Below are 19332 nucleotides of genomic sequence, written 5' to 3'. Positions count from 1 at the left end.
GCAAAAATTGGAACAAAAAAATCAGCTTCCTCAAAAATTAACAGATTATTATTATTTTTGTGAAGAAATTTTTGTTTTTTAATTCTTATTAGTTATTCATAGAGCAAACATATAAACTGATTAGATTTCAAAAGACTAAGTAAACCTAAAGAGCAGTCTACACACATATGAAACTTGCGCTCGCTACATACAGATTTTTCAACATTTATAACAGACCAAATTAGATATTTTTCTTTTTTTATAGGATTAAAAGGTGCTATATTGGCGTAAAGACGAAACAAAATCAGTCATATAATATTTTTTTCTTCTCTTTGAACTTCGTTGATAATTAATTTGGCGATTCTCAACTTCGGCACCCGCATCTTCCAAAGAAGGATTATCTTCCCCGTTTAGGATTGCTAAAATATCGTCTTCGTTTAATCAAACCAGCAAACAAGCAAAAGTCAAATCTCATAAACCTAGTTAAAACTTACACAAAGCCTAAACAGACGTGTCGCAGGCGTGCAATCCTTTGATAAATCAAAAATGGCGGAACTTATTTTCACGATAAGGACATCGTATACTAGCTCCTGGCTTCCACTGAGTTGGCGTAAGACGCACTAGCTTCAATCATTAGAAAAATACAAACGATATTCGATTTCGTGTACGCCTCGCAGACGTAGATTAGGCTTCTAGGGTTAAGATCCATCTATGAAATCTTGTAAGCAATTTAAGGGTCCCCGCAGATATACAATTTCAAGTTGACCGACTAAATCGTATAGTATGACTGTTAGCTATGGCGGCTTATGAGAGCTCGCCAATTGCATCCAACTAAATTGTACAACTTTTAGTTGGATGCAATGTGCGAGCTCTCAGAAGCCGCCATAGCTAACAGTACAATAAACGATTTAGTCGGTCAACTTGAAATTGTAAGTCTGCGGTCGCTCTAAGGCTATTTTAGAGCTGTAATGAACGTTAGCTATTTACATTTTTTCCAGAAGGAGCCCAGACATTTGCATCCCTAATTCGTAAACTCTTTGAGTGAAAGTGAATGGTGGGAAGCTGCTGACTAGCGGATCCGTGGTGTATGCTGGGTTCGGAATTTCATCGATCAATCGCATCACTCTCCAGTGTGGTTCAATAGTTGAAAACCAAATAAATGGGCAGTCAAAAATAGCTTGCAGTCTAAAATGTTAAATCTTTATCAGTACTTAGTTTATTCAAGCACAATCTGCGTAAAAATTTAGATCATAGAATAAATACAGATTTTAAATAACTTTTTTAAAAGTTATTTTTGAAATTTTACTCATAGAAATGTTATAGAAGCTTACCCTGAATAAATTTCTGTGTACATCCACTCTATCAGAACCAAATCAACTTGCTGATTCTTGTCTTTTAGAAAAGACATAACATTTGGGTTATTGATGGTGTCAGTACCCACGTCTACCATTAATTTGACAAGCTCAAAAATATCTTTAACTCCGCTTTTCTTGTTTAGTAAAGATTCAAAGTCGAGAAAATTTTCCATTACTAGAATTAAATGCATTATAATATTATCACCAAGCCAAAACTCGTGTTAAGCGTGTCCATCATTTCTATTTCAGTTTTTTTTATTCAATAAAAAAAGTATTAAAATACTCAATTTATGTTATTCTATGATTTTTAGGTTTTTTAATAACATACTATTTGAACATAAAATTCTTACTTGGACGAAATAGTTCATGGTTGTTGCTGACATCCAGTATCGCAACATTCTGGTGTGTTTTGTTTGCATTATAATCTGCAGTTATATAATATACCTGGAAAACAACATTTAAATTAACTGCTGTTAGAGGTATTGATTAATAAACTTTTGCTCTTTAAAAAAAACTTACGTCATGTCCAGCGTTCGCTAAATGTCTCACAAGTCCATCTCCAAGAATTGCATGACTTTTGCCAGGTGAAGGACTTACTACTAGTATCTTGTAAGCATTCGTTGTACAAAATGTAGCGATGAGGAGGAGGAAAATTCGAAGAACTTCCATTTTTCTGATACTAAGTATGATTTATGTTTTTTAAACATCCATCCAGGTGAATAGTTGATGCACTAAATATTTCATTCACTTTTACTTATAGCCTTTATACTAATGGCTCACAGATTAATAATACAAGATATTGTTCACTTTACATTAAACACAACATAATTAATATATTTTATCGCCATACCACAAATTTCCTTTCAATATCAATATTGATATAAGACCAGATTTAGTTTATCAGAATATTTTGGCCGCGTCGATTACAATTATTTTATAATACATAATATATTTTATTAATGTGTGTTGTTATATTAGAACTATATATAACAAGGAATAATGAAACAATTTATCTATCAAGTAAACAGATTTATTTATAACTAGATAACGCCCGCAACTCCGTTGCGCTAAAATTCGTTTATCGCGCGGAAATCGTACATTTTTCCGGGATAAAAACTATCCTATGTCCTTTCCCGGGACTAAAAGTATCTCCATGCAAAATTTCAGCAAAATCGGTTCAGCGGTTGGAGCGTGAAGAGGTAACAGACAGACAGACAGATAGACAGACAAACGGACAGACAGACAGACACACTTTCGCATTTATAATATTAGTATGGAAGTACGAGTATGGATTATAATATTAGTATGGAAGTATGGATGGATATATATTGGGAACGAAATAGTTAAAGTAAAATATTTTTCAATGTTGCTCATGTAGTAGACCAAGTTCCTAGTTTTTTTTTTAATATGTTTAGTACAATATTATTATGGTTGATAAAATATACTAAACGATGATCCAAAAACCTATATATTCAGTAATATTATGCATTAGTCTTAATAATTATCAGTTTCGTTTCTTCTTTTTATCAGGTTTATATTTTATGGTCTTAATTACTTTTTTGATTACATAAATGATGACTAGTATAAATACTACTACTAGTGTAGCCAGGTCCAAATACATCTTCTGATACCAGGGAACCATGAGTGCGGGGGAGCGCAGATGCGGCGCGCCGTTCGTGCGTATGACGTGCTCCACCCAGTGCACCAGCTCCTTGCCCGGGGACACTGGACGGTCGTGGTAGATGAATGATAACTCCTTCACCTTTTTTCTATAGCTGCAAATGTTATGTTCAGCAATTATAACTATCTTACTAAGTAATCAGGGTGAGTGAAGCGAGCCTTAGTATATCCCACAACCTGAACATTTTGTGGTACACTTTACGGAAAAACTATCACGCCTATTGATTTGTGCTTTATTATAATAATTTTAGGTCTATGTAGATGTGTTATCGTCAGTCAGTCAAGGTGTGACTCACAAAGCTCGGCTTTCAGCTAGTTATATTTACTACAAATACACTCTATTATTATCAATAGTTTGTACTTACGCCGTATCAGATAAAATGTCGTCTATGGCCTTTTTCAAATCATCAGCAACATTGTATGATATATCAACTCGTTTAGCAAATCCTTTCTGGACCGCTCTATCGACGTTTATGAACTGATCAGCAAATATAGGTATACCAATGATAGGTATACCAAAATGTACTGTTTCAGTCGTTGATAAAAGTCCACCATGAGTTATGAATAGAATACAGTTTTTGTGTGCTGCAATTATAGAAAACTTTGTAAAAAACGATATAAAAAAAATGTTGTAGTTGAAAATAAAGTAGTTTTCTCTTTACCTAAAATGCTTTGTTGTGGTGCCCAGTGTACAATGTGTACATTTTTTGGTCTATTTGGGAGATCATCTTCAAATTTCCACAAAACTGTTTGCTTGAGTTGACCGAACATTTTCAGCAGGTCATTTTTAACTTTAGTTGGCAACGTTTTACTTTTCAAATTTGACCCCATGCTAAAATATATCAGACCTTGGGATGCTTCGTCTAATATTTTTTTCAAATCCTAAAAGAGTAACTTATTTTTACTTATTAAATTTAAGTGTTAGTAACGTTCAAGATGATCACATAACGATAAAAATTGTCTACCTTCGGTAATGGTTGTATGTCCTCTTCAATGTGATATCCACCGATAGCTTTGTAATTGTCTGGAAGCTTAAATGGTAGTCCTAATGAGATGTGAGAATTACCAAGGACCAGGGAAGCATTGTATCTTAAGTCATCTAGAGAAGGTGCTAATTTTCCTTTCTTTTCAATTATTGGAACCAACATTTTCTGATATTGTTGGATGTCCTTTCCTCGACTGATGCTATAAAATAGACAATATATAAATATTAGAAATATATAATCAACAATTAAAACGGTCTATAGTTTTTTTGTATTGATTGTTGCCCATCTATTTCGCGAACTCGAAAGAACTGCAAGTAAGCATTTTACTTCAAAATGTACACTTACAATATCTCCAAAAGAAGTCCAATAATTTGAGCGCCCAATTCCTTTACCCTTTGGTAGAAGGTAAATGGTGGATAGCTACTGATCATCGGGTCGGTGGTATAAGCTGGGTTTGGTATCTCATCTATCAGGCTAAGGATCCTCCAGTGTGGTTCAATAGTTGAAAACCAAATGAACGGACAGTCGAAGACAGCTTGTAAGCTGCAATAAGCAATTAAAATTTGTTTCGTTTTGTTTTTGTTCATGTTTTTGAAAATAAAAATAAATATTCTGAATCAACGTCATTTAAAAAAATATAAATTATATTTATGCCTACTTTTATTATGCAATAATTTCTTTATTTACCCTGCATATACATCACTATACAGCCATTCAAGTATAATGACATCAAAATGTGGGTTTTTATCTGTGAGTAATGTTCTAACTTCTGGGTTATTCAGGGTAATTTTACTGAATTCTCTCATTGTTGCCATTATTGTAAGCACATTATTGGCGCCATCTTTCTTTTCTAGAACAGCTTCAAAACCGAAGAATTTTTCTGCAACTGCGATCAAAATTTATAGATTAGGTACATGTCTCAACTTATGTTTTAACCTTACTCTGTATTTTACAAGTTTTGCTAAATACAAAGTAATATTGTCATGAGTTAAGTTACAAATATTTTTTATTCCTCAGATACTTACAAGTATTGAAATATTCGTAGGTCTCTTTGATTTCTATAACTGTGACATTGTCTGACTTCTTGGGAGCTATTGCCGTGATATAATGTATCTGGAAAACAATAGTGTAGTTTAATATCATTTTCGAGAAATTCACTCGTTGTAATAATTATATTGTCAACCTGCTATTACATTTATTAAAACAATCAAATTAATTAATCACTTGTTAGGTTCACGCAATTATTATTCGTAATATTTAAAACACGAAAATATAATTAAGTATGAATAATATAATTTAATAAGTTTTATAAAAATTCAACAAGTTAGACATGTGTCACTTCAGTATACCGGTGGCCCAGCCCCCAGGCCGCTGAAAAGCAGCTGAAACGTCGGGAAAAGAAAAAAGTTTTTAAAATAAATTAATTAAGTTGTAACAATTCAATCATACCTGATGTCCAGCTTTGGCGAGATGATTCACTATTCCATCACCAAGGATTGCATGGCTCTTTCCAGGTAAGGGGCTTACTACTAATATTTTGTAAGCGTCTGTTGCGACCAACAAGGAAATAATGGTGAATATCCAAGGGACTTCCATTTTCTGAAAAAAAAAAGATTTATGTAGGTACAAATAAAAAATACTTGTTAAACAAGTTGAATTACAAAAAGCTTTCGATTTTTTTACCTAAAACGTACTAGTTTTCGATAAAAAACAATAATATTGCTAAAATGATATTCTATAATATTTTATCGATAGCGACGTTGTTCTTTTATCAGGGTCATTGTGACACTACACAATATTTTATTCTATGAATACGAAATGAGTACAGTGTACACTGATAAGTGTAGCACGCACTAGGCCTCTGTTTCTATTTGCTATAGGATTTTTGCAAAACTTGAGAATACTGGAGAACTATCAATTATTATTGTGAAAAAAGGCGGTATTTTGAGAGCGTTAATGTCGATTGGAGGGTATTCGGTAATTCATTTTTGTCGTTGGGGGCCGACCCGACACTGACGAAGCGCCGCCAGGTGGACTTGTGTTTTCAAAAACTGTCAATAATAATTTTTCGACAATTTCCTATCCACCACGTCCAACCTGCCAAGTAGGTGAAGCTATGTAGCCGTGTCAACTTTCGTTTCAAACAGCTGACATAATATTATGTCACAAACTTAAAAACTACAAATTAGGAAACAATTTTATCATCCGTGCACACTAAGCCCTAATGATGATTACTTCACGGATGCTACTTAAAAAGATACGTGCTATCACATGTGATAACAAATGAAGCATGATAGGCAGATTCTTAGTGGAATTTCGCCGTGATTGTAGACGCGTTGTTGTAAATTTCGTACCAAAGAGAATATAACTCTACTATGTTTCGTACTATGTAGTGCTAAAATTTAAATTTTAACACGAAGTACTTCATACTTAATTGTCTTGCTATCATTTTTATTTTTCTTAATAACGCTGGAAGCGCATATTATGGGGTTTTCGCGCATACCTTTTTTTGTCTCATTACTTTTAAATTTTGTATGTCTATGCTTTTAATTTAATATCTTCTTCAGTCTTAACATAGAGATATCATACATATACATGTACAATTCGTCCATGGTCTTAATTATTTTACTCAAATAATATATAATATCAGAAGTAAGTACTCGAGAGCGTGTTCCATTATTGCCGCCATTACGGGGACGTCACCGTTGCGCTAATAAATTTATCTCGTCAGGGGAATATTAAGGAAGTTTAGGAACAAATTAGGGCCGCACCTTCATAGTTCGCGAGTAATTGCAGCGCCATTTGGTGTAATGTCCCTATTAACTTTAACTTCCACAGAGCTCCAAGTTTCAAGTGAACGTAAATCTACATGTTAATTTCTCGATTCCCTTCCACGCAAGTCAGATATTCTCTATCTGCTGTTATTGGGATTGGGATCCCAACATTCATTCTATAATCAAAATTCTAATTTCAAATCACTAATTTAAACATGCATTCTCTTACTTAATTGAAATTCCAAATTCAAATTACTCGGCCATTTTGCGGAAACGAAAAAAAGAATTTAAACATGCACTCAATGATATTATTACATATTATTTTATTGCATATACCTACTTATATAATATTATTATCATTGCATGCACTATATAAATAAAATTCCAAATTCAAATTACTCAACCATTTTGCTGGAATGAAAATATTCGACCGGAACAGCTAGTGCCCTTAGTCAGTGATCAAAATATATTGGTAGCTCTGAATCGATATAGAGCATCGAGTTCGGTCAGTGTACAAACCGTCAGAGAAGCCAGTCCTCCAGTGACATTTTATTAAATGCCGTTTTATCGCCCTGCCAGGCCGCCGTAAAGCGCTCCTTCACTTTTGTAAAATAAAACTGAATTATTTCGTCGTCGCCTTCACGATTCTATCTAGAATTTTCCTCTAGTTTCGTATTTACAGCGCAATCAAATCATTTAAGTAAATTCATTAGGTATTTTGCAATCTGACTTTGTAACGCTTTTAGTGTAATTGGAATGTTTCGTTTGTCACTTAATTGCTAATTTTGATGGTGTTAATTTAGATTGAAAGGAATTGCTTTATTAAAACATAGCAAATAGTAAATTATCGAATACACTTGTACCCATTTAGTGAATGCAACCAATTATTAGGCGTATGTATAAAAGAGGCGTAAATGTTTGATCATTCACAATGCATATTATGAATCTGTCACCTTTTTTATTAATTTTTTAAAATTACGCAAAGGATTTTGTATAAATTCCAGGATATAGGCTAATTTTTAACGCAAAAAAGTGGTTGAAGTTTTAGCAAGGACGGTCGATGATCACGGAAGCGAAGCCGCGCGGGTCAGTAGCCAATAAAATGTATTGAGAGGACTGAGAAGATAGTGGACTGTTTAACGTGACGTACCAGGCGTGTAGCGGCTGCGAGGAGTGACGGAGCATATAGGTTAAGGGTCCTCCGAGCTTTGTTAGCGCGCTCTAATCACTGCCGGCCCTTAGCGGCACGCGAGTCGAGAGCTCGTGGCGTTTTGTGCTCCTATCTCCTTGCACTTTCTGCGATCCTGGTACATGCTATTAGAAGCTGTGTTACTGAAATTTTTATCTACTGGCGTGTACCCAATAATGAGTACCATACAAGATACAACCAAAATGTGCAGGCAAAAGTTTAACCTGCATGAAATATAAGCAGTATAATATAGCAAAATGTAACACTATTAACGAATGGTGCTATTAAAAATTCAGTAACATGCATGTAGGTACACGGAATCAGAAACAGGATAGACGAAATGTAATACGAAAACATAGTGCGATATTATCATAACTGCGAAGTTCTAATTACAAAAGTTATGATTCCGGGGCGTTTCAACAGATATTCCGAGGTAATAATGAGGTTGGTTTGCTTGTCCTCTGCCACCCTAGGGGTGAGTGGGGTGGGGGAAAACTCATTTCCTGGCTGTCGCCAGCCCAGCCGGCCAATAAGTACAGAAAAATTGTATTCAAAAACGCCTGGAACTGAAAACGTAATTTCACATTTCCTTGTGGTCCGTAATGCTATTTTACAACGGATAGGTACCTATGTTATCCTTAATAACAAATTTTAGATTTAAAACAATCTTAATACTTGTCGGCAGAATTCTGATCTTTTTTAATGTTTGACTCGAATCTCGATTAGAATTCTTTATCATTGCTGACATTATAAAGAATATGGTACCATTGTTATGTCCTTTTCGAATGAGAGGAGCTTCTGATCGTCAGCATGCTGTAGCTTGCCACTTCTTGTATTCATGCATTTGTACTTGCTTGTTTGAGGACCTAACAGCTGCACTCAGTGACACTTAATGGGTACTTAATTTTAATTTAATGAAGAGTTTGATAAAAAAATATGGAGCTTCATGTCAAAATCTGATTGCGGCAGTCTTTGTTTAAAAGCGTGTTTGATGTTCTCATGTTTTGAGGGCAGATTCGTTCTAATCTAGCAATACCATTTATGGCAGGGGAGGAATTGGCAAGGTTGTCATTAGTCTGGAGGTTCCAGGTCACAGTTCTGGCATTCTGCCAGACTTGTTGGCAGCTACATATGTAGGGCGAGCTTAACATAACGCCCAGACTTCATTCCAATGTTTTTTGTTCCTACTTCTGTATTTTTATTACCCCAAATGAATGTACGAAGCCTATTTTGAACGCTTTTCGGTTAATTTAAAGAGATTTATGTGTTTTTATTCGTATTTGCATCGATAAATGTTACTTCATTTGGTACAACATTATATTCATTTAAAATTATTTTATTTTTGGCAACATTTCAATAAAAGAAAAGTACTTCTGCGAGTTGTACTTGTTGAAGCACTTCACAAGTGGATGTGCCCAATTATAAAAAGTTGCTGATAAAAATTAAATCTATTAAGCCATTACTGAATTCAAACCCTTTTGTATAAAAATCACTTATTAGATCGATATCATCGATCGATCGATCGACGTCACGCAAAGACAGCCTGCTTATATACCGGTGTTTTGTATTATTATCAGCAAATCATGATTAATTTGCATTATTAGTTTTGTTATCAGTCTCGTTTATAATATCAGTTGCTATAAATTATATATTTACCCCATATCAAAGTTTAAATCCGTCCATGATAATAATGTCTTAGTTGTTGAAGGGAGGCGGTAGACAATTGATTGATGATATTGTAAAGATCATCATCATAATTATTAATTTAGTGACTATCATTCTCAACAACAATGTATGTCAGGGTGGTAGGTCAACACGTATCTATATAATATATAAAACTCAAAAGTGACTGACTGACTGATTAACATAGTGATCTATCAACGCACAGTCCAAACCACTGGACGGATCGGGCTGAAGTTTGGCATGCAGGTAGATGTTATGACGCAGGCATCCGCTAAGAAAGGATTTTGATCAATTCTAACCCCAAGGGGTTCAAATAGGGGATGAAAGTTTGTATATAATAATACTTCTTAACGCGAGCGAAGCCGCGGGCAAAAGCTCGTGTATACATACTTTGAAAGAGTTGTCCCACTCCGAAATAAAACCAGTTTTTGCTGTATTATCCACATTTGTTGTTAATTTGACTTATCCAAAGTATAATGAATATCAAGACACGCTGAAAACCACACAACACACGAAAATAAAAACTCAAACCACCGTTTAATAAAGCTGTTAAAAGCACAAAGGAATATTAAAATCACAAAACTTTCATATCATTTGTGCTGCGAGGCATCTGGAGGCTCCAACAATATGTTTTGTTTATTTCTTTGCATTCGATGTCGCGCCTTTGAACATTTTTATGAAAAAGATACGCTATCTTTCCTATCTTTCCTATCTTTCCTCCTCCAGAATGGAATATAAGTGGGACATGTTATTTCGAGGCACATTCATGCAGAAGCGCTGCACAATATCTTGGAAAATGTTTTTTCGAATTTATAGATTCCTTTTGCCTTTGATCGCAATTCTTGTCACGTAGCTCTCTCGTTTGTTAGACGTAGACTTTCTTAGGACAAAAGGTCCTAGGATAACTCATGAACAATCTGTTGCATAAACATGGGTGTACCGAGGGGGGGCAGGGGAGAGCAGCTGCCCCCCCCTGGATCATGTTGACGTCCGTACTAAGTATATTATCTGGTACTTTCATCTATAAAAAATTAAAAATAATAAAACGAATTTTTGCCATTTGTTTGCTATACAATATTTTTACAACTAAAAATTATAAATTTTTTATTCTTGATAAACACCTAGCTTATAAAAAATCTGATTTGCCCCCCCTGGCCCAGAATCTGCGTAATTTGCCCCACCCCCCTGGCCCAGAACCTGGGTAATTTGCCCCCCCCCCCCAAAGAACCTGGGTACGACTACTATTTTATTGATACCTATACGGATGTAGAAAATCAACGTGAGGAAACCCAGATGTATTGACTAACTAGTTCTTCTCTCTAGACTAGGCTCTGTATGTTGAAAGCATGCCGTATGTTCTTGGGCACTATTCATACTAATTATAATAATATTATGCGAAAGTGTGTCTGACTGTCTGTTACCTTTTCACATCCAAACCGCTAAACCCATTTTGCTGCAATTTGATATAGATATACTTTATGTCCCGGGAAAATGTATTGTTACGTTACAGCTAGTAATGTAATATATTTTTTTTTATGAAATAAGGGGGCAAACGAGCAAACGGGTCACCTGATGGAAAGTAACTTCCGTCGCCCATGGACACTCGCAGCATCAGCTGCAGGTGCATTGCCGGCCTTTTAAGAGGGAATAGGGTAATAGGGGAAGGTAGGCATGGGAAGGGAAGGGAAAAGGGGAGGATAGGGAAGGGAATTGGGCCTCCGGTAAACTCACTCACTCGGCGAAACACAGCGCAAGCGCTGTTTCACGCCGGTTTTCTGTGAGAACGTGGTATTTCTCCGGTCGAGCCGGCCCATTCGTGCCGAAGCATGGCTCTCCCACGTAAAATGAAGATCACATCATCAACAAAGGATGAAAAAGCATTATATTACTTACAGTTTTTACATAAACCACGGTAACTTTATGAATGGGTAATTCTATTTTACTTAATGTGCTAAATTAAAATAAATGACCACAATGGTCAATTACTCGAGGTAAATGACGGCGAAAAATTAGCGCAAGCCTAACACTTTCACACTCATTACTATTTTTAACAAAGAACAAATTTCAGAAAATTCACAGAGTCCTTTGAAATTACGCGCGAATTCAGTTCATTATGTATTTTCGAAACTTCACAACGGGCTTTTGTTGTTCATTTTATCTTTTTTCATCTCGCTTGCTATGAAAAATGTTCTTTTGAAAATACTATTACAAAAACATTATAGCATTTGGCTTCAATAAGTACTATTGTCATACGTAATGATCATTTCGGTTTTATTCTTCAACTTGACCTTTGGCGCGGCTCCGCTGTGTGAAGGGAATTCCTCGAAAACCGTACATTTTTCCCACAGAAAAATAGTAGCCTTTATCTACTCTACGTCTGTGCCAAATTAAACAAAAATTGATCCGTACTGGACCAATTTTTATGTAATTTGGCACAGACGTACACGAGTTCAAACAAAGAAACTCTCCAACTTCCTAATATTAATATTAGTATTAGTATTGATATTGACAAAGGAAACTGTTAGTAAAGTGATATTCGACAATTTCTACACCGACACAATAATCTGTGTACGCAACATATTACGTTCAATAACTCATGATTCAATATCAAATAATATTGTCTACCATAAATATGTTTTATCCTAATTCCATCAAACGTAGCTTTGATGTAGATATTAAACCTTTCATCTCAATTCGAGCAGGGTTCCGATTCTTTAAGCCGCGAATCACATTTCGATAGCAGTCTGGTACCGCGTTCGACGCGACAAGCGACAGCAACCAACAAAATTAAAATGCCACTTTTTGACCTAGGCTAAGGTTAAAACTTTTTAATCGGGACTTAACGCGACTTATTCAAGTAGTAATGCTACTACGAGTACATACTATACATATAAAAAGTTTTAATTATAATGCAACGCGAAAGTTTAAAATGTTATCTTAATAACTGATATAGGCTAAGGTTTTTGCTGTACGTCACTACAAAACAGCTTCGGCATGAGTTGCTAAACAAATTTCGGTAGAAAATGAAACCCGTAGTCTTCTTAATAAAGTGACATTTTATTTTAATTTTTCCCATTCGCTTGCGAAACGATATTCGATCCCTGAGAATCAGGCACCAGATGCGACAATCCCGATGGGAGCTTTTAAAAAATTAATTCAATATGAAGTAACGAGTTCTCTGCGACCCAGGATTCATAATTTTATAATTATACCCACGATATGCTTCGGTCAGCAGATACATATTATTATTCTTTCATTTCTAAAAGGGTTAGCGGAATTTTATTCTCTGATGATGTTGCATGCTAATCTTGCGACGCGCCTTTATTAAATTTGGTCGTGTATTAAAGGGAAAGAGAGTGCATTAGTGGACTGCGCACACACTACGGCACTATGAAACTGCATAGCTCGCCTGGTCACCATCACCGAAACCAGGGTAATAAAGGCCGGCAACGCACCTGTAACTCTCATATTGCGAGTATCCACGAGCGACGGTTTACGGTAGTCGCTTTTCATCAGGTGACCCGTTTGCTCGTTTGCCCCTTTTTTTTGCTTCATAATTTTATAAAAAAAGGAAGCATTTATTGACAACATTAACAATTTTTCGTTTTAAGTTTTTTACGTTGAATTTACAGGCGACAAAAGCTAAAAAGTGGAAGCTAGAAGCATTTTTCTGTAGTGCTGTTTTATCCTGGCAGTTTATTTTGAAAGCGCCTATTTCAATTCTCATCTGTCAGATGGATGTTTTGTTTTATTTTTTATGTGGACCATAAAAGTGGGGCGTGACGCGGAGTGTACACACTTGAATAACAATTTGCGGCCATATTGGCTCTACTTACCCCGTCTTAATTGTGTTTCACAGCTGATGAGGGTTAAGTGCGTTCAGTTTATCACGTGGTTTTACTTGGTCTATACATTGCGTGGGACGTTTTTGGACGATTTTTTGTAACCTTATTTTCTCGATATACTTGTGCAATTCGTCTTGAAGTCTTAGAAAAATTCAAATCAATCTTTGGCACCGAACTAAATAAGTATATAATTAATAATTATAGACTTGCCATAATACCAATTTTGGTCATTTCTTATATCACCTATATTTAAAATTATTGAGATAATTTATCTCTAAGTGTTGGGAGATGTTGGATAGTGACGATTGTGAAGATATACTACTTGTTTGTCATCGCCAGTATTGGTTCCGTCCATATGATTCATGAACCTATGTGGATAGGCGTTTAAAGCTTTTATATAGCTATCAAATATTTCCCTCGGTTTACAAAACTATCCCATTTTATTAGGTCGTGTAATTTAATATGTTTTATAGCAAACATTGAGGTTAAACATCGTATCGATCAGGTTTAACCCACAGTATAAACGGTAATTTGTCAGGAGTTGCCAACCAGTGTGGTACCCTAGGGGCCGTAGAGACAAAACTTAACGACGTAACTTTTGTTCAAAATCTTTCGGTGATCTCCTGCAGGCTGTAGCAGACCCTTTTTGAATAAATATGGGTGTTAGTCGTGAAAATAGGGAAAATAATAAATATGTACCTACACTAAAGTCACTAAAGAGTAAAGAGTAAAGACAACATTTAAACAAATGCACACAAGATTAAACTAAGTACAACTTATAACTTAATATTCAGTGAAGGTTGGGAAGCCGTTTTATGGGGAGTATCGCGTGACAACTGCCAAGTTCGTGGAGTTTGTGGGGAATGTTTTGTGTGGGACGAATGTAGGTGGCGGCGGGACTTATCTTTACTTGTTAAAACAAGTCACTACAAATCAATAGTTTGGATCTTGTTTTTAAGATGTAGTAAATTTTATTTTTGGTTACAACCTTGAGCTACTCAAGTAGTTGCTTATACTTTGTAAAAATGCCTTCTCTTTTACAAATACGACAACCTTCTTTTTTGGGAAGTCAGTTAAAAATACAGAGATATCATAAAAAATTGTTTGTTTCTCTATCTTTTTAAAGAAAAGCACTAGAGAGAGACAGAGAGAAAACAAAACACAATGGGGAAGATTTTTGCCATTTTTCTCCGCTAGGTGTCGCGATTCCTATGATCCGCTATGCCTATCTGTGCATCGTTACATTTCAGATCTTTTTGACGTTTTTATAATAAATCTAATAAAAATGACAAAGTGTGCAGTGCCGGGATGCAAGGAAAATGGTTATCTTTTGTTCCCAAAAGATAAAAATAGGAAAAGGTTGTGGGCTAAAGCAATAAAACGGCCAGAATTGGCGAAATCGCAATCTTCATATTTACGATTTTGTGGACATCATTTTACAGAAAATTATTATAAAACTTTTCTTCTAATTCTTTTGTATGGTAAATTTTGTGCTTTCAGAGGTGAGGAAGAATATTTTTTCTTCGGGCGATGAAAACTCTATAGCTTTTGAGTGGACACTTCCTCTAATACTACAGTTTTATGTTCAATCATATCAACTGTACCAAACAACACAGTAGCAACATGCTTGCAATGTGAATTAACTCCAGATCCGGCTGTTCATTCACAATTAGTCTCTTCTAATATACCATTTTTGTATAATTTAATATTAACCTCATACTGAGTTTTTTTCATTGCTGCTTTACAAAAACCTTTTATATATTATGTAAAATCATTTATCGAGACAGCTCTTAATATAAGAAGGTATCTATTCTCGTATAAACTTTTCCCCTTTATTAATGATTGACTGCATCTGAAAAAATTAAAATTAAGTAAGTAGAGTAACACAGCAAACTTTTTTCCTGATTATGAAAAATGATCTTTTATAGGTACAAAAAGTTTATTAAATGAATTAATATACTCACTCTCCAAAATACTCTTGTATTTGATGTTTATTTAATGGTGGCAATGGGGTATTGCTGTTTATATCTTTATAATAATCGTCTTTTGGTATGACCATAACTTCGGTTTGTACTGGTTCTGAGGGACATGATTTATCAGTGAAGTTAAAATTTCTATCATACGCTTCTTAAACCTACAAAAGCAGAAGATAGCTTAGAACTTGTTTTTCACAAACAATAATAAACGAAGTGAATAAAGGTTCATAGAATTATGGTCAAGTGTTTAATGTTAATCAGTAAAAACATTCACCAAGAAAATATAAAGTACTGTAGTAATTTATTTACTTTTATTTACTAACCTCTCTACAAGGTCTGCCTTTCTTCCACTACAGGAAACACCCCTCTTCTTTAATTCTTCTTTGAGCTGATTTAATTTCCAGGTACAATACATAAACATCAGACAGGTAAACGTGGCACAGGTAAACGTTATACAAAAATATTTCGTATGAACCGCTCCGAACCATAGAATGTAAATAGATCATACGCGTGGCGCCCTCTGACTATGAAATCTTCCCCATTAGCCTAAAATGCACGTCTTGCACCTGTCTTACCCAACAAAAAACTTTCTAAAAAAGTAGTTATAGCACTAATAACATAATTCATAATTTTAACGTTTATGTAACACACATTTCATTTAATAGACTATTACTTTAAAAATATAACATAGTAAGTAATTCTTCCCTTTCACGGAGAATTCTCGGGCGGGAAAACTTAGAAAATGGGTCTGTAGTACAGAGACTGCCACCATAATAAGAACTGGGAACTACAGCGTGCTATGTTCATGTTTCAATTACGGAAAATGTATTTTCCTAGAAATTGTATACCGCTCCTGCGTTTCCTTTAAATCCTTTATTTTAATTAAGGAAAAAATAATATGGAACAATATGGAACACAAATGTCTTCCCTATTGTTGTGTGATAGTTTAACTACAAATTGGATAAAGCTGAAAAGTGAAAATATTTCATCTTTATATCCCATCAAGCCCCATAAGCCCACCAGTGAGCGAGACACAATAGAATAACAATAGATTTCCAAGAATCCACAATCGAAGGATTAAACTGAAATAATTAGAAAAAAAATTGAATTAATAAGCTCTAAAATAAAAAGGACCGATTTGCTGGAAAGGTTAATATAAGCGTAGAGTAGACCGCGGTAAACGTAGCCATAGTAAAAGAAGGGACGTAGCGGTACGATAATAATCGCCGTATTAATATCTATTGAGGCGTACTAACAAAGACGTTTAAGCTATAAGTATTTTTTTTTTTTATGAAATAGGGGGGCAAACGAGCAAACGGGTCACCTGATGGAAAGCAACTTCCGTCGCCCATGGACACTCGCAGCATCAGAAGAGCTGCAGGTGCGTTGCCGGCCTTCTAAGGGGTAATAGGGGAGGGTAGGGAAGGGAATAGGGGAGGGTACGGAAGGAAATAGGGGAGGGTAGGGAAAGGAAAATGGTAGGGGATTGGGCCTCCGGTAAACTCACTTACTCGGCGAAACACAGCGGAAGCGCTGTTTCACGCCAGTTTTCTGTGAGGACGTGGTATCTCTCCGGTCGAGCCGGCCCATTCGTGCCGAAGCATGGCTCTCCCACGTCAGAAAATATAATATCTATGGACGCTTCACATCACGTCCGCGTCAGTCTGGCCCCGTGCTAAGTACCTGAAGGACTTGTGTTACAGGTACCAGACAACGGAAATATAATATTTAATACTTTTATACTATACATATATTTAAGATTTTTATTATATGATACACGTATTTAATACACATCCATGACCCAGGAACTTTGAAAACTTTTTATTCCGTCGGCGGCATTCGATCCCGCGACCCCTGGCTTAAGAGGATTCCACACCGCCATTTTTTCCATACAAACGTTGTCCCCTGTTTCCTCCCTGGATAATGCTAGTAGAGTTATAATTTTTTTCCTGAATATCTACGGCCACTAATACAATGTCCCTATGTTTTCTTTTTTTTCATAATTTAATTATTAAATAAGATATGAACGTTCAAAAACCTAAAAAAATGGCCAGATTTTCCGCTGTGTTCAAACGTCCAGAAAACAGATTTGGCTAGATTATACAAAAAAAAGCAAAACATAGGAACACAGCTCAAGCCTTTTTTTAATCTTTAATGAAAAAAGTACTTAAATCGGTTAAGTTTTGGAGAAGGAATCAGGGGACAACGAATCGTTGATCTTCTGGATTTTCTGCAGTTGTCTCTATCGCGTTCTGCGGTATAGGCTTGAGGTAAGGGAGACAGCTATAGATATTACACGTACTTTTTTTTCATTTCTCTAGCCCCTGGTGTATCCTCTTAAGCTACCAACGTGCCTATCCACTGAGCCACAGAGGCCGTCAAAGTTATAACTATTGTCTGCTGTCTTTGCCTGTCTTGTTACTTTTCCAATGTATCAGTCAAAGACAAGTCGACTCTGTCTATACAATAACCATTTATTCGCTGTATATTATTAATGAGGAAGGAAACGGCGAGTCGAGGCACAAAACTTCAAATAAAAGTCAAAATTTTACTGCAATTCTGTGTTTTGTTATTTTGATTGCAATTTTCTTAACACAATTAAACTAATTACTCGATGTTTGCCACACATCAACCCGTAACACAGGGTGTTAGAGACAGATGGCCGTTAAGGTGAAATGTGTTAACTATCCCATCTGTTAGTTTAGGGTCGGCTGTTAGCCTGCGGGAGCTAAATGTCCAGTTAATGTTTGTGTCTATACAACTTCAGATTGATTGGAGGTTAATTGGTCTCATAGGACATTATTAAACGCTTATTAGCATAGGCATTGTAAGGGAATTGTTTCAAAATTGACGTGTGAGTACTGAGTACCTACTGCCTCACTCAGTGTGGAACATTAAATTTTACTTAAATATAATTAACTCAAAATATTGACATAAGCCCCATACATTATCTGTCAAAGTCTTCATTGAATTGAAGGTTAATCATAATTAAATGTCTCTGAGTACGGTGGTTAGACTTTACATGACAAGGCGCCCTTATTTGGTATAGCGTTTGTTTATCGTTACTGAATATATTTTGCTGACAGACAGACAGAATTCTGTTTAAAATGTATGTATTTAAGGATATTACTTTTACACCCTAAGGCTATACAAAAATTCTATACAAAAAATACAAAAAAATCATGTGAACTCTTTTTATACACGTTTGTATCACTTGCAATATTATTCTTGCAGTATTGGCTCTCGTAATAAAAACACTGCGGCGAAAATACAACCACTAAAAACGAGTTTAGTTTAAAGCTTTGTGGCAAAGACATAAAAGAAGTTTATTTCAGTGTTGTTTTTCACCGTTATTCTGTTTTTGCCTGGTTTTAATTGTGAAAACTGTTTACAAAAACGTCACTCGTACATATATCGACTATAATAATTTGAGTATTAAATTGTGAAATAATTGATTGCCTTGTATCAATATATTAATAAGCTATTATTTATAGTCTACCAGAATCTGATGGCAAATTTTAATGACAGATTTTCAAAAAATATCGTTGATCATTGGAAAAATTTTCATATTTGCATGTTTCACGCACAGAATAAGCCGCTAAAGGAAAAAAAAGGATCAAAATGTTTTATTCCTATTACCCCGGTATTGCTAGAATGCACAAACGTGTTTATTATTACTAAGAGGGTCCGCAGTCTTTGAAAGAGAAAAAGACTGCAAAAGAATATATTATAGTCTATAACACTATAACAGTAACATTCGGTTATAAAACCACAAAAAGAATACGTCTGTTAATGTTATAATTGTTAAGCTAAAAGCATAGACAATAGCTTGTTCCATCTATTTTAGATGAGCTCTATTGTAGCC

General features: G+C 35.2%; 2 protein-coding genes across 5 annotated transcripts in view; one reads left to right on the top strand and one right to left on the bottom strand.

Annotated features, from left to right (window-relative positions):
• The window catches only part of LOC121734973 (amyloid-beta-like protein), a 144225-nt gene that overhangs the window by 22429 nt on the left and 102464 nt on the right, over window positions 1–19332 (top strand). The window lies entirely within an intron of this gene.
• Window positions 2804–5813, bottom strand: LOC121734974 (UDP-glucosyltransferase 2-like). 2 transcript variants are annotated; one of them, XM_042125641.1, is made up of 9 exons: window positions 5684–5813; window positions 5450–5599; window positions 5026–5113; window positions 4688–4886; window positions 4346–4543; window positions 3980–4199; window positions 3677–3896; window positions 3380–3599; window positions 2804–3109 (listed from the first exon to the last, which is right to left on the bottom strand). In XM_042125641.1, exons 2-9 carry the CDS (start codon window positions 5594–5596, stop codon window positions 2839–2841), a joined length of 1563 nt encoding a protein of 520 aa, XP_041981575.1. In that variant the 5' UTR covers window positions 5597–5599; window positions 5684–5813; the 3' UTR covers window positions 2804–2838. The 2 variants fall into 2 exon arrangements, with proteins under 2 accessions (XP_041981575.1, XP_041981576.1); XM_042125642.1 differs by having other exon boundaries at window positions 5695–5813.

Source organism: Aricia agestis, chromosome 16 (assembly GCF_905147365.1).
Source record: "Aricia agestis chromosome 16, ilAriAges1.1, whole genome shotgun sequence".
Taxonomy (NCBI): Eukaryota; Metazoa; Arthropoda; class Insecta; order Lepidoptera; family Lycaenidae; genus Aricia; species Aricia agestis.
Note: the sequence above shows the minus strand (reverse complement) of the source record. Positions and strands in the feature narration are given on the sequence as shown.